The sequence below is a fragment of the Artemia franciscana genome, unplaced genomic scaffold (assembly GCF_032884065.1).
Source record: "Artemia franciscana unplaced genomic scaffold, ASM3288406v1 PGA_scaffold_53, whole genome shotgun sequence".
NCBI lineage: Eukaryota > Metazoa > Arthropoda > Branchiopoda > Anostraca > Artemiidae > Artemia > Artemia franciscana.
Window position 1 is genome coordinate 19,730 of NW_027062694.1, and position 16,073 is coordinate 35,802.

The 16,073-nt window shown below is 33.8% G+C and overlaps 1 protein-coding gene across 1 annotated transcript in view; it reads right to left on the minus strand.

The window, feature by feature from the left end:
* Positions 1-1,866: 1,866 nt before the first annotated feature.
* Positions 1,867-16,073, minus strand: part of LOC136041989 (endoplasmic reticulum membrane sensor NFE2L1-like) — a 140,596-nt gene continuing 126,389 nt past the window's right edge. Inside the window, exons 14-15 of the mRNA XM_065726811.1 lie at positions 8,814-8,987; positions 1,867-4,999 (exon numbers count right to left, since the gene is read on the minus strand). Of these exons, the coding sequence (XP_065582883.1) occupies positions 4,817-4,999; positions 8,814-8,987 (357 nt within the window). The 3' untranslated portion in view covers positions 1,867-4,816. The remainder of the gene's footprint in view (positions 5,000-8,813; positions 8,988-16,073) is intronic.

The following is a 16,073-nucleotide window of genomic DNA, read 5'->3' on the forward strand; positions in this document are numbered from 1 at the left end:
TATATATATATATATATATATATATATATATATATATATATATATATATATATATATATATATATATATATATATATATATATATGTATACATGCTCGTATATATGTAACAAATAAAAAACTATAGAATCCAACGATGATGTACCACGTATTATCCAGAATTCAAAAATCATGAATTTCTTTTTATGGAGCATGGATTACAAGTTTTCAAGAAGCACGAGGTATCGATCTTCTATTATTACCATGACAAGAGGTTAGTTTTTAAAATAATACACTAGTTGATAAAGCATTGTTGACCAGCTTTCTACTTAAAATTATTACTGAATTAATATTTTAATTTAAATTATTTGCAAGTCAAATTCTCAACATATAAATGTTATAGAAGACATTATGGAATAGCATTTTTGCCGGGATATTATAGGCAGGTGAACAGGGACACCAAGTGCAGGGGTAGACAAGTGAACAGGGGCGCCAAGTAGTGAGGGAAGGAGGACAGGGGATCCCCCCATCTTTCAACTGAAACTTTTTATTGTATCACCGTTAAAAAAACTCCCCTATATTTTTGTGAATTGACACCCCCCTGAAAATGCGTACAGTTCAATGACTCATGACAGTTCCAGGTTCGAGGAATCGGTCAAGGTAAAATTTGGAACATAACTCGGGCAACCGGAATCAGAACATATTCCCTGAAAATATATCTTGTCTATAGGTAATGCGATTTTGAAAGGAGACCAAACTGCAATGATTCTAGAAAAAAATTGTTAACTTGCAATAGTTTTGGGGCAAAAATAAAAGATAACAAAAAAATTAATCCAAATTTGTCAGCTATGTACGGTTTACTTTCGTCGTTAGTTGAAGCGCTTAAATCTCTGATGTTTTTCACTTATCAATAACCAAAGCCGCATTACTTTTTCAGTGGGCCGACAGAACCAAAACAAAGCCTCAAAAGATACCCCCCCCCAAAAAAAAATATATTGACAATAAAATCTTTGTATCTGCTTTTTATTGTTGTGGTCTTTTTCTAAAATAAGAATCTGATTATTCCGAGTTATGAAGGGAACTTTATCTCTGTAGAATAACTCGCGTAATATTAAGTCATCGTTTTAAACAAGGAATTGAGTTGCTTCAACGCTATATACAATTTGTTTTTGTAATACCCAAAAATGAGAAATTCCACGAGAATTTGGCTGCCAACAAACCCAAAAAATACCAAAAATTATTTTTATCACAACATTTTAGAGGAGTGTTGCCATTAAAGATGTCCCTGAATATAGCACTTCAGCTTTTTGGTATTCTCTGGGTGTAACCATTATGGTTTTCAAAGTGAAAAAAAAGAAGCTAGATTTGGTCCTAGGAACTGTGTATACAGTGGGGAAAGGATTTTCAACCAAGAAAGTTTTCCTTGTGGTTTTTATACAACTGGTTCAGGTGATTTCAAATATAAAATCATTATTGTACTTCGATAATTTTTTCCCCCGAAATAATTATAAATTTTTTTTTTGGAATTTTGTTCAATAAGATTAAAAAAAATATTAAGAAAGTTTGAAAGTTTTCCAATTAAGTTTTAGATGCTAAACTCAAAATCAACTCAGGTCTTTTAATACCCATAATCGTTTAATCATTTTTTGAAGTGAGTTTTTAAACTATCAGACGATAAAACTTTAAATGTCACTTAGATATCACTTCTCGAGCAAAAAAAAAAAAACTCTCCAATTTTATTAGTATCATTGTTAAAGGTAGAACAAGGTCGCTTTTTCAACTTGCATATTGACCGATATATTATAATAATAAGCAAAATGATCTTAAATTATCCGATTTCCTTTCATAGCAACGGTAAAACAAATTCACCCCGCTTTGTTTTGTCTTATTGTTCTTAGCGTTGCCCGGAAACTTGTGATTTTAATTGTAAACCGAACCACAACATAACCAAAAGCAAGAAATACTGTTTAAGATTCTTAACTTCGGAAGCCCACGTGTCACAACTTACTCTTTTCTGAATTTTCATGAACCGTTTTCTGAACCAAACTTCCATGAACTCATTTCTGGACCGTTGGTATATGCTGAACTTGGCTTTAGTTACGATTCGAGACAAGAAAGAAATTACACAAACCGTTATAATTCAATTCCACGTGATGTAAATACGAACACTGTTTCTAAATTCTTAAGTGTATTAACGGCGAAATGAAAATATATTTCTTGCATAAAAATAAGAGCAATTAGTGAGTTTAAAGCTAAATAACTTCTCTGAATATTACACTTCTTTATTCAAAACTACAAAAGTAATCCATATATTGTGATACGTTATGGAGCTATTCCTAACGATCATAGCATTGAAAATGTTATTATTTGTTTTGAAAAGGATATATATTACTAGTACCAAAAACCAAAGGGCGTATCTTAAAATATCATAGATTATAAAATACTCCTTTTTAGTATTTTCTACATGTAGACAGCCAGGAGCACCAAGATGGAGGAGTTGTCATGGTCACTCTTTGATTCCAAGACCGAAAGGGCGTATTTGATATTTCCATAATTTTACAAAGAAGGAAAGTAAAATATTAAAACATCTAGCAAGCACTCTTTTTGAAGATTCATGTAATGATAAAAAAATTTAGAAAAAACCTAATAGTTTGTGGCTGGGCAAGGTGGTAAAAATAACCCATTAAGTATAGACAGCATAGTATGATTGTAGTATGATTGTAAGGCTGAGTACTAGAGGAAGCATAGTATAAAATGCAGCAGTTCCGACTTGGAATGAACACAAAGCTTTAAAAAGATATTAAACAAAGCAAATTCTATATCAATGTAACAACTAATAAGATTGTTACAAGTATGGTTTTGTTAGGATAGTGAGAAAAGCCTAAATTATTCCAAAGGTTTTGAGGTAAAGGAGAAGAAACACTTTGATCCCATTCATGGGACCTATTTTAATATCAAATAAGCCCTTTGTAAAGGTACCCCCATATTTCATTCGTAACATACTTAATATGTAAGGGAGAAGGGGCAAGACTGTAAAAGATGCAATTTAATGGAACTTTAGTGCATCTTTATACACTTTGAGAGCAATAGATTTGATATCGAACAATATGTTTGCTCTAAACTACTAAGCTTTCTTAGCTCATAAGCATCAGTGATTTACAACTTTAGTGATTTAAAAAGCGACTTTTACGATTTGAAAAATGCCCTGTACCATTTAATTTGACTCACACCAGTCCAATACCTCGTTTTTAAACTAGTATCATACGCCCTTTGACTTATAGAGAGGATATTGTTACTATTACGCCTAAAGGTTGTATCTGAAATTTTCACAATCCTTAGGTTATTATCAAAAAATATTGCCAACAAAATTTCAGGTACTGTTTGGGAAATAGAGAAGGAAGCAGAAGAGGGATAGGGACTTCAAACCCTCATTTTGGGAAAGGGCCTTGATAGCTTTTGCATAAGATCCAAAGAAACGTTTGTGAATATAATTTTCCCATGGCTAAAATGCTATCTAAGAAGCATATATAGCCCAGAAGCGTAAAAGCAAAATTTATGTTTATATTTTAAATAAGCTAAAAGTCAAAATTAAGGAAAGAGAATAGAACAAGACTGTCGATTCACTAAAACAGCTGAAACATTCCTAACATTATCTGACTCAACTTTTTGGTTTTCATCAGTTTACACTTCATTTGGTAATCAACAACTAAGGACAGGAAATGTTTTCATCAATATGCATTTTTAATTATCATTGATTTGATTATCATTTAATTATTATTAAATATGTATATTTAATAATCAAACTTATTAAATATTTAACAATATATATTGTTAAATATTATTATTAAATTAGTGCATGAGTATCACTAATACTTCTACTTTTTTTCTCCCCTTTTCTCTTGTCCTTCTTAGGCGGTCGCAATGGGTCTCAGATTAGATTGTTAGAGGTCCCACTTAACGACAGTTAAAATATATATTGTCATTTTGGAGGAGCATATTCAATTATCATTTAATTACCATGCTGCTTAATTCTCTTCTCTTCGTTTAAACCTTTTAGATCTAACGGTCTGAAAGGCTCTTTTCGAGCTGCATTCTAACTCCAGCATTCAGAATATTTGGCATTTGGGCTCATGAAATTCAATTCATGGTGATGAGCTATTAGTGAGGAGTAATCCATGGTAATAAAAAGAGGAGCGTTGTCTAAATAGCTGACTTAAACGGTAAATTTCCATCAACGAATATTAAGATAGCTATTAAACGTAAAAACCGTTGGAAACAGAATCCAAATATAACATTCATTTGCATTTTATCTTTTGTTTAAAAATAGCTTAGAAAATATTTTTTAGCAAATATCTCAGAAGTATCTGAAACAAGCTTTAGGCGTACCAACGACGATATGCTAATACATATTTAAGTCATTAAAAGACTCGGCAAATACATACATAATGTCAAATACCTCAGATTGTTCAATGAGGAAATGAAAAGTAATTTACGGTTTAAAAGGATTCAAACGAGCCATTACAACAAAACTTCGACACAAAATTTAGGAATTGAACTTGTTTAACTTTCAGCCTATTTATCTACTACTGATCTCTTGGGAATAGATAACCACAATTTTAAAAATGGAGATAAATAGGCGAGAATTAAAACAAACAGTTCAATATAACAAGGAAAAACCCTGAATATAACTAGCAACATAACTTACAAAAATTTGAATTAGAAAGGGAACATTCCCCAATAAAGAATAGCAACAATAATTATCATTAAAAAACACTCATTAATCGGAATACTAGATATCACATTTCAAATAAACATTATTGACCGGCTGAAAAGTATTTTCACGTAGAAGGATTTCTTCCCGGTTCCCCCGACTTCCGAATGACACTAGAAGGACCAGGTTCTCCGATTTCCTGTTCAGGTCGAACTATAGATCGAGGCACCAATACGACTGTCCCGTCGGCAGCCTGTTGTAAACTGTATTCGTATGGAGAATATGGGTTTCCATCAGGATCACGTAGAGACTAAAAAAACCACGCATATATAAAACAAATGAAACTTGATATCACGCTTAAGATAACATCATTGAGTCTGTTAGAAGTATTCTTGCATAGTCGGATGCTGTTATCTGTTGTTCACTAGATCACTAATTACACTAAGATCTAGCTTTAACTTCTGTAAGTTTTTCTTTATATTTATATTTTATATAGATACCATGAACATGCAAAAAATCAATATAAAAAATTGTAACAATACAAAAACGATATTATCAAAAACTTATATATCTTGTAATTTAAGCCTCAATTTATCTTTTTTTCTTGCATAAATAACTCATATTTTGTATGGGGATTTGATGATTATTTTTAAAAACAACAAACTTACTAAAAAAAAAGAAGGAAAAAAAATCCAACATCTATAGGTCAGAGAAGCAATTATACGAATCTGTTGGCATCCTGTTGCACATTATGTTCATACGAAAAAAATAGGTTTCTTGAAGGATCATGTAAAAGCTAAATTTCAAAGCTAAAAAAATTTTCTTTTCAGCTTTATATATATTCATACATTTTATACGCAATATATATATATATATATATATATATATATATATATATATATATATATATATATATATATATATATATATATATATATATATATATATATATATATATATATATATATATATATTCAAACAATGTACATGGTAGATAAGGAAACTTGATATCCTGTCTGGAATGAACATTATTGAGTTTATGAGAAAGAGTGTTCACAAAGTCAAACGGTGTTTAATATAATATTCTGCGTCGACCAGACGACTGATATAGAAAAAAAAAACATCCTTCTAGGCAAAATATAAACTTCTGTTTTTTGTTCTTTCAAGGTTTGCAGCCAACACACCTGGTTGTCAGATTTTTGGAATATGGTCAATTTTCATCAGGGTTACACCTCTTTAAGGGTGCCCACCTTCTTCTAAAATTATGCAAATTTTTATGCTAATAAACATGGACGGGAAGATTCAAAATTCATGAATTTTACATATTTGGAATAAGCATTATTTTCCCTCGTTAGCAGCCTACGGTAACATATATTTATAATGACGAAGACCACACTGCCTTTCCATAATACAACTACAAAAGAGAGAATAATGAGGACTTTTTTTTCCCAAGACAGTGAACCAACAAAACCTATTTGAATATTTCGGCCCTATATCTAAGGGCCGTCTTCAGCAAAGAAAATAATAAACAATAAAACACTTACAATAAAAGTTTTCGGTTAAAAATCCATTTTTTTTTAAAATAGCCTTGGCATCATTACTTCTTAACGAAAAGTTTAGCCAAGTCTTGGCCCTTAGATATAGGGCCGAAATATTCAAATAGGTTTTGCTGGTTCACTGTCTTGGGAAAAAAAGTCCTCATTATTCTCTCTCTTGTAGTTGTATATATTTATATGGAGAATACAGGTTCTATCCGGATCACGTGAACACTTGGCCATTGAAAAACGTATGCATAGATGTTATACGAATTATATGTATATATGAATACATAACTATGTATTATATATATATATATATATATATATGTATATATATATATATATATATATATATATATATATATATATATATATATATATATATATATATACATATATTTAATATGTAATTATACCATATATATAAAATATAGCATGGCACTTATGTAAAGAAGTGAATTTTACTTATACGAAAAGAATCACAATACGCCACAGTAGCATCAATAGTATATTGGCTGACACAATTCGGTTTTTGCTTCTTTTTTTATAGCCAAACACAAGTCTCTAGAATCAAAGATCAACTTAAGTTTTAACACTTAAAGCTAAAGTCAAAGAACTATCTATATACATAAAGATATGGGCTAAAGTAGACTAAAACTCGATAAATAAAAGAAAAAAATATAAAAAGTAATATAAGATATATAAATTGAAAACAAATTAATATATTATAATTATATAATAAATAAGTATATTAACTATTATTAATAATTATATTTATTATTTAATAATTATTTAATCGGTACAGAATCAATTTTTATTATTAATTATTCATGTTAATAATTGAATTATAAATAACAATAATAAATTTAAGAAAGAATATATATAAATATATAGAAGCAATATAAAAAATCCAGATGATAAACAAAATGCTATATTTATTGTAACTTAACTAAAGTTAAAATTTTTTATGCTAGATTTTAAACTATATCAATCTAATACTTTTCATCTATTTTATGCATTAGTTTATGATCAGGTATATTACAAGTGGATCGATGATCGAGAGATAGTTCCAAGAGCCTCCTACACTGCACATATATCCAAACTTTCTACATGTCCCTGTAATCCTAGTGGGAAGATATGCTGACACTACACACAGAAGCCTAAAGTCTCCCAGTCCATACCCTGATAACCTCTAGAGGAGTAGAAGAACCCCACTTAAGGGCTGAGATAATAATATGTAGTGTAAAACGGGCGCAGCAAATTTTATATTGGTAAGAAAATACAGTACAAAAAGAGTTTCAATAAGTAACAATTTCAACATTTTTCGCTCATTAATTCCATTGGACACAAAAGGCCATGAGGTTAGTTACTTTTATTTTAATATTACTTCAAAGGAAGTTTGAGTGACATTTCTTTTCATTGCAACAATTTTCAAGAGGAGAGTCACAAGCCCAACAGGCCTGGGTTCTCATTGACCGAGGAAATGCTGGGCACTAATAAAACACAGGGGTATGCTCTACCCGTATCCATGAGGCTGGAGCAACCCAAATTGGAACAACTAGGTACGGATATAGACTCTATATCCAGTGGCACGTGGTCAGCAACAAGAGTTTGCATCCTTCTGGAAGAACACTACCACCACAAAAGGGTTACGGGTTTCCACCGAAATTAAAGTCTTGCTCTACAATGCTGAGACCTGGTCGGCTGCTGCTTCTGTACGTGACATCATAGGCGCGGGTAGAGCAAAGTTCTCAAGATATATCAAAGGAAGCACGTGGTAAGACTTTGTCTCAAACATCCAACTGCTTGCACTAACAAATCTGACCCTACATTATCGTCGGCTCGCCACTCGAACCTAACGGTGGTTCAGTCATTAAGTCCGCACACAAGCAAGGACACCGCCAGGATACTTTTCAGTTTCACCATCCCCCCCCCCACGCATGCCTGAAAGTGCCCCCGTGGAATGCAAAGATTCATATGGAGGGACAGCCTTACTCAGCACCTCGTTATGACCCGTGCTGACGTACAAGACACAACTACGCTTGCAGAGGACAATTCAGATCAGAGGTGAAGAGTTGGATCCCTCTGTAGGCTCGATCACCAGCAAGAGCAATAAGTAAAGTAGGTCATAGAGAGTTTCATATCTTATCTTTACCTATGGTTACAAGAAAGTTTTATTAGTAATTTATTCTTGAACAATTTTAAACATTTTTTTAGTGTTCTTGCCTCGAACATATGACAATTAACTATTAACTAAATTAACTCAGTAACTATTAACTAAATTAACTCAGTAAGTAACTGATAAATCAAAAGTTTTAAATTATTAATTTTACACCTTTACATTGTCCCCTCCCTTCTAGATAAAATTTGGGTGGTTTCCTTGTTTTGTTTTTGTTTTTTTTTTCTCATTCTACTCTTCATTCTCGATTTAAAGAAGAAAAGAAAAAAAAGTTTTACGCCAACCCTGATCCTTTTCCTATAAAATTTTAGGGATTATTTCTTTTTGGCATCAATCACAGAAACTACAAGTTCTACCCAATTTTTTTTTTCTCTGATGATTTTACGATTTTTGTTTCGTCCTCTCACCTGGAACACATGGCGATGAAGTAAAGCGAAGCGTTCCTTGATTCGTGCCTTTTCAGCGACTAGCATTTCTCGTTCCCGGACTAACCGATTTTTCCGGTCTTTGACTCGTCGTACTTCCTCAGCGAGAGTAAGAATTTGATCAAGTTTCCGTTTCCGACAATTTTGAGCTGCAACCTAAAACAACAAAGTACATATATAAACATTTTTTTGATACAAGTTCATGAAATAATATAGTCTCTTGGTATTTAATCGGGAAAAATATAGGCAACTTCTTCATAGTAAAGAGTTTATACGGGCTATCAGTACCTGGACAACAGGAGAAACATCAATTTTATTAAAAAGGGTTGCAACAATTTAGTGGCACATTTTGAATAGTTTCTAATAATAATAATAAAAATTAAAAAAATCATAAATAGGAGGCAAAAAAAAAAGAAAAGAAAAAAGAAATCAGCTTATGCAAAGACATCTACATCCCCATGAGTTTCATAGCCCAAAAAGGGAAAAAACTTTTTTGCTCAGAACGCAGATTTGGAAAGCCACAAACAGGTATTTCCAGATTGGATTTAAAGTTACTGGCCAAGAGCCGACTGTATTAGATTTATAGACTCGCTAAGAAAGCCTTAATGAAGACAAAAAAAAAGAGAGAGAGAAAGAAAAAGATTAGAATGTAACAATTCATTATATCAGAATTGAATGAAAGCATCAACATTATAGCAGAATGAAACGATCTCTTATTCTCGAAGTCCAAAAGAGATCCCTTGAGTTTCATATCAGTCATTATTCAAAGCATAAATATTGTCACATTAGTCCACCTTTTTCCTTTCTTATACGTTGACAACCAACTTCCGTATAATTTTAGGGCGTACATTCTTGGTCACCTCGAAAAAACATATTTTCATTAAATAAAACAAAAATCAAATATCATATGCTTCTAAGATATTAATCAATAATAATAGAAAAAACACCATTTTTCCAACTGAAAGTTAGGAGCAATATGAAAACTGAAAACAAACTGAAACTGGACCGTAAATAAGGGGAGCTGCCTTGTCCTCAATTCTCACTCTGGACCTTAAAAGTTTAAAATTCTTTAAAAGTACTTCTCTTTCAAATCAAACGGGTCTTGTGTTTCAGGAGGCGTTCTCAAAAAACTAGGACAGAAGGTCAAATTTTAGCGTAAAGAGCGAGGGATGACGGAGGGACAGAGAGGAGATTATAAACGGAATAATCTGTTTGTTTTAATTTTGCCGCTTACTTTCGGTTAAAAGACTTGTTTTTATTTATTTAATTTCTGACCGTTTTACAAATCCTGCCAGGATATCCGTACCCTTGATGTAAAATTTCCACCAGAAACTTCTCTTCTCACAGAAAGTTATCCCCTCAGAAAGTTATGCCCTTGCAGAATATTCCCCAAGTAAAATCTCTGTATATTTCTCATTAATAAATATTATATCCAAATAATCGACGAATTATCTCTGAATTCACTGTTTATAAGGAACTCCTAAGACTGAAAGCGAACTGTGCGTCCTACCTAGGTGAGCTTCCAGTAAATGTGTTACGCGAATTCGCCATTTTTCTTGCGAAGCCACTCTCTTCTATAATCGACCAATGTTTCCGTCAGCAAGTATTCTCTAGTGCATGGAAAAGAGCATATGTCCGCGTTATTCCAAAAGTAAGGTGGCCAAAATCTTGTGATCAGCTCTGGCCTATATCAGTAACTCCGAACCTTTCTAAAGTGGCAGAAACGTTTATTTACCGCAAACTTATGTCAGAAGTCTCTGCACATCTAGACCAGTATCAGTATGGATGCTTAAGAGGCAGCAGCACAACTATTTATTTAGTACGGATATGCCATCTCATTGTCGAGTGGCTCGACCAAGGAAGTGCTATAGTCGACCTTCTCCTCGTAGACTACCAAAAGGCTTTTGATTTTATTTGCCATTCCGTTGCTATTACAAATCTACGCACCATGGGTGCGCACAAACATATTCTCCTTTTAGTGATCAATTTTTTACAAGCCCGCTATCAGTGCGGTTTACAGTCTTTTCCCAGGAGATACCGACTCCGAATGGGTCGAGCTTACATGCGGAGCCCCACAAGGTACTAAGCTCGCTAGTCTACTGTTTTTGGCAGTGATAAATTTCATCCTTTTCGGCTATGAAGAAAGATTTAAGTATGTAGACGACTAGTCAGTCCTACTGAAGTACATTGTTGGGAAGTCTGAGGCTGTTCCCCAATTCTGTAACGAAATAATCAAAAACTTTAAAGATGAATGTGCTACGAACAGCCTCCAAATCAACGAAGGAAAGACTAAAATCCTTCGCTTTAATCCCCTGAAGAGAGACTTTGATTGCCCTCCTCCTCCTTATCCTAGTGAATCTTCGGCAGTAGTGCTTGGTGTCAAGTTTAGCATCGACTGCTCTTTCAGCCTTCATGTCGATACAATTATCAAAAAGGCAAATAGTGCGATGCGGACACTTATACTAATGCGTCGATTTGGTTTCTCAGTGGCACAACTAAGGATAGCCTATCTCACTTACATCCGACCAATTTTAGAGTGTGCATGTCCCGTATGGGGCCCGCAAGTCAATAACACTATTTACCTAAGTGACCAGCTTGAGTCAATACAAAAAAGAGCAGTCAAAGTAATATTGTGCGATGCTTTTACTGAATATAAGTTAGCATTATCCACTTTACAAATTCCCTCTCTTCAAGAGCGTCGTCTCAGTTTGATCCTTGAATTTGGCCAATATCTTCTCAGAAGTGATAAACACAGATCGATACTACCACCAGTTTTAGTGAAACATCGAAGTACTAGGTCGAAGAACATTGACAGATTAGCAGCACCTCCTTCACGCTCAAATCGTTTTTCCAACTCATTCATCCCTTTCTTTGTATCAAAGTCTAACAATTGTTGATTTAATCCTATTCGTCTTCTGATTTTTTCGTCGTTTGATTTAATCCTTTTTTTGTAAGCACAAGCGCCATTTAATTTTATGACTACGAGAAATTGTGCAAATAAAACCGATTATATTCTATTCTACTCTATGTTCCTCATGGGCTGTGAAGGATCATGTCATCCCCAGAGGCATAGTTATTGGACTTTTCAAATATTCTGAATAGAACGGCTATCTAAAAATTTAGATTGGTGTCTCTGGGAAAAAATAGGCACGGGAGGGAGGCTAATTGTCCTCCAATGTTTTTGGTCATTTAAAAAGGGCATGAAAACTTTTGGTTTCCGTTCGAATGAGCAATCTCCCGATCTTCTAAGACCATTGGTTCACCCCTGGAAAAAAAATAAATAAACGAGCATCGAGATTCTTTGCTTTTGGTAAAAAATAACAACAAAATACCACATTTTTGTTGATAGGAGCTTGCAACCTCTACAGTAAAGTTCTATGATACGCTGAATCTAATTGTGGGATGTTCAATAAATTTTCAAAAATTAGGCAAATTTTTATCAGGGTCTTAACTTTTGATATGGGATGTAAAAACTCATTGAATTTTATATATCTTGAATCAGCATAAAAAGCCAATTTCTGTGATGCATCAATTGTTGTCAAAATTCTTGCTTTTAGAGTTTCGGTCGCTATTGGGTTGCGCCACTCCTTACTTACAATTTCTCTGACTGTTTGTTAAAACCTCCCGAAGCGAGTAAATTACGTTCTCTACATACTATCAGGTGTATACCTTATCTTTCAAATTTTAGATCTGACATCCCTTTGTGGCAAGCCTTATCTGGTAAAATGCTTTGTACTTACTTGAGTAAATACAAAGAGGAAGAGTAGATCGACAGCCCCGCAGAGCAGAACAAGTCAGAGACAAATTACTCTGAATTGGGGATATGGTATATTTGATTAGTAATTTAGCATGGTATATATAATACTCATTAGATACGAAAATTACAGAATAAAGCGTAAAACCTTGTAGTGGCATGGTGGGTTGATCTGTGCTTAGCAATACAGGACCAAGGGCTCGATTCCCAGTTGCCAAATGGCCTGGAATTGCATATGGATTATGTATTCCAAAAGTCGAAACAAATGTAGAAAAGTTAAACTTGTAGTGCATAAAAACTTGTGTTTTATTTATTTATTTGAGAGAAATCGCGTCAGAAAAGAAGTCGACAAAAAATAATGGTTTGAAAAATTCGTTAATATTGCGAAGTTTCGACGAAAGAAAAAATTGATAAACCATGACATTCTGTTGTGCTTTCCTTGTGACAAAAGGGAATGAACCTGAAAAGCCTCAATTAAGGGGGACGGCCTTATCCTCTGTGTCGTCAAAAGGTATTGAGAATTCTGTTGATAAGACACTTACATGGATGGACAATGCAAAACCCAAAAAGGTAATATTTTGTACAAGCCAGCAATCAAATGGCAAATAAGGAAGGCGCACTTTGGGTCTCCAATCAATATTTTTTGACTCTCCAACAAAAGAAGAGGAGCTAAGGATAATCTTTGGAACCGAGTTACTGCCTAGGCGAAATTAGTCATTTACGAAGGATTTATAGCACCAATTAACCCGAGGGACTGCCAAAATAAGCAGAAGTACATTCGTAATAACACAAATAGACCGACATTAATAACACTCTTAGCACTATCATTGTTGCTGCTATTATTGATGTTAGTAGTAACGTAAATATTCAAAGGCACTGAATCACTTAAAAAACAAGCTTCAATTTTAAAGACTTACAACAGTAATTAGAATAGTACCAACAACCATAACATCTGCATAGACGATAATTAGTTGGATTAAATTTACTTATTGAAAAGACATGATTAAAGAGCATTGGTAGATAAAATATTCAAACTATATACATACATACATACATTATATATATATATATATATATATATATATATATATATATATATATATATATATATATATATATATATATATATATATATATATATATATATATCTATATATATAAAAATAAGTTGTCTGTCTGTCTGTCTGTGGATCAGGTGACGTCATGTTTCTGTATTGACTGACGTCATGAAATTAGTTGTCGTCATTTTTGCTTTGACGGTGACGTCATTAACGGTATTTAAGACATTTGTTCACGGAAAAATGTTTAATTATAAAATGACTGAAGAACCTACAATGGCAACAGCCGAGGAAGCTGCTCAAAGAGTTTATGCCAAAAAACTTGCTGCTGATAGAGAAAGTAAGAAAAGAAAGCGTTCCGAGGAATCACAAGAACAGCAAGAAAACAGGCTTGCGGCTAAAGAACGCAAAACCGCGCAGTTAGATGAAAATCCACCTGGACAGCGAGAGTCAAAACATATCAAAACTGAAAATGATAGCGATGATGATTGGGTTTGGGATTTTGACTTGGATAAGGTCATCAATGCCTACCAGATTTAAGTTAAAAAAACAAAGGTTCGTCGATATGTACTTCATAGTGACGCTGAAAAATAAAGAAGAAAAAGAAAACTGAAAAAAAGAAAAAAGGTAAAAAACTAAAAAAAAAACTAAAAAGAAAAAACACTCAAAGAGAAATTACAGACCGGGACACAAATGACGACCGAGACAGAGGGAATATAAGTGACGACCGGGAACCTCAAAGAGAAATTACAGACTGGGACACCCGGACACAAATCACGACCGGGACACAGGGAATATAAATGACGACCGGGACACAGGGACACAACTACAACGAGGACGCCGGGGGCACAGGCGGGATATATAAATGACGACCGGGACACATGGATTGTTCGAATAGAAATTACAGACCGGGACACCGGGACACAAATGACGACCGGGACACCGGGACACAGGGAATATAAATGACGACCGGGACACTCAAAGAGAAATTACAAACTGGGACACCGGGACACAAATGACGACCGGGACACAGGGACACATCATTAGAATAATGAGGTATAGATCTGAATACGGATTGTTTTTCCCATGGACAATTATATGTTGCATGTTCAAGAGTCAGTAAACCTGACAATCTATTTATATGCACAGACAATGGGACAGCGAAGAATGTTGTATATTCGCATGTTTTACGTAGTTAAAAACATATATTTATATCTATCTCTATTCACAGGTGGGACACAGGGACACAACTACAATGGCGCGTAACGACTTACGCGCGCGGGGGGGCTTGGGGGGGGGCGCGAAGCGCCCCACCAACTAGGTGTTGGGGTGGCGCGAAGCGCCACCCCAACAGCTAGTATATATATATATATATACAAAAGTATACAGGCTGATAGTACAAAAAATTTCACATGAACTGACTCTAATGACGAAATAAGAACTGATTCAAAAAAAAAGAAAAAAAGAAAAAGAAACAAACATTTATAACAAAGTATTGAAATAACAAGAGCATTTAAACACCTTAGCAATATGGGTATACATCGATAATTCCTTATAGACCGTAAAATGGTTTACTCCCCCTTCCCCTCCAAATAAAAAATCAAGAAAAAACGATCGTTAGGAGCTAATTAAAAACATTTAATTTTTGAAGTGAAGAAGAATACTAAAATAAATAGAAACAATAAAAAGTTCAGAAACGCTACCAGGGACCTTAGTTTTCACTTTCTTAGTTTCAATTTATGTACTTTTATGCAATAAAAATTGGAATTTAGTCCTCCAAAATATTTAAAATTCGAACTATGGTACCTTTTCTCCTGTATATCCTGTTTAAAAATTTCACATGCATCTATAAATAATTTTTTTTTAATTGTTCACCTTATTTTTTCCTCTTCGTCGAATGTCTCGGATTAAGGACAACTGGTTTTCAGACAAGTCATATTTGGCCAGTCTTTCGTTGAACTCGTCCATTGGCAGGTTAATAATATCTTCGACTGACATCGGAATTCCTAAAGCTCTCGCCCTCTTTTCGTCACGGCCTATTTGATCACTTTCCCCATCTGTTGACGACCGAGAACCTAAAAATAAATATGTTCATGAATATAAAGGAAAAGCAATAAAATAGGCTTCCAGATTTACCAAATTTCGTCCGTATTGAATCCGTATTCATTTCCTCTAGAATGAAGATATTGATTTAAACTTCTTTGCTTGACCACTTCTACTTGCAGTTTCCATCACACGTTCTTAAAACCCAAATAAGAAAAAAATTCTTTGGAAATATAACTTTCTTCAAGAGAGAGCTATAAAAAAGGGAGAGAGGATGGAAAAAGAGTGTGTGTGTGTGTGTGTGTGTGTGTGTGTGTGTGTGTGTGTGTGAGAGAGAGAGAGAGAGAGAGAGAGAGAGAGAGAGAGAGAGAGAGAGAGAGAGAGAGA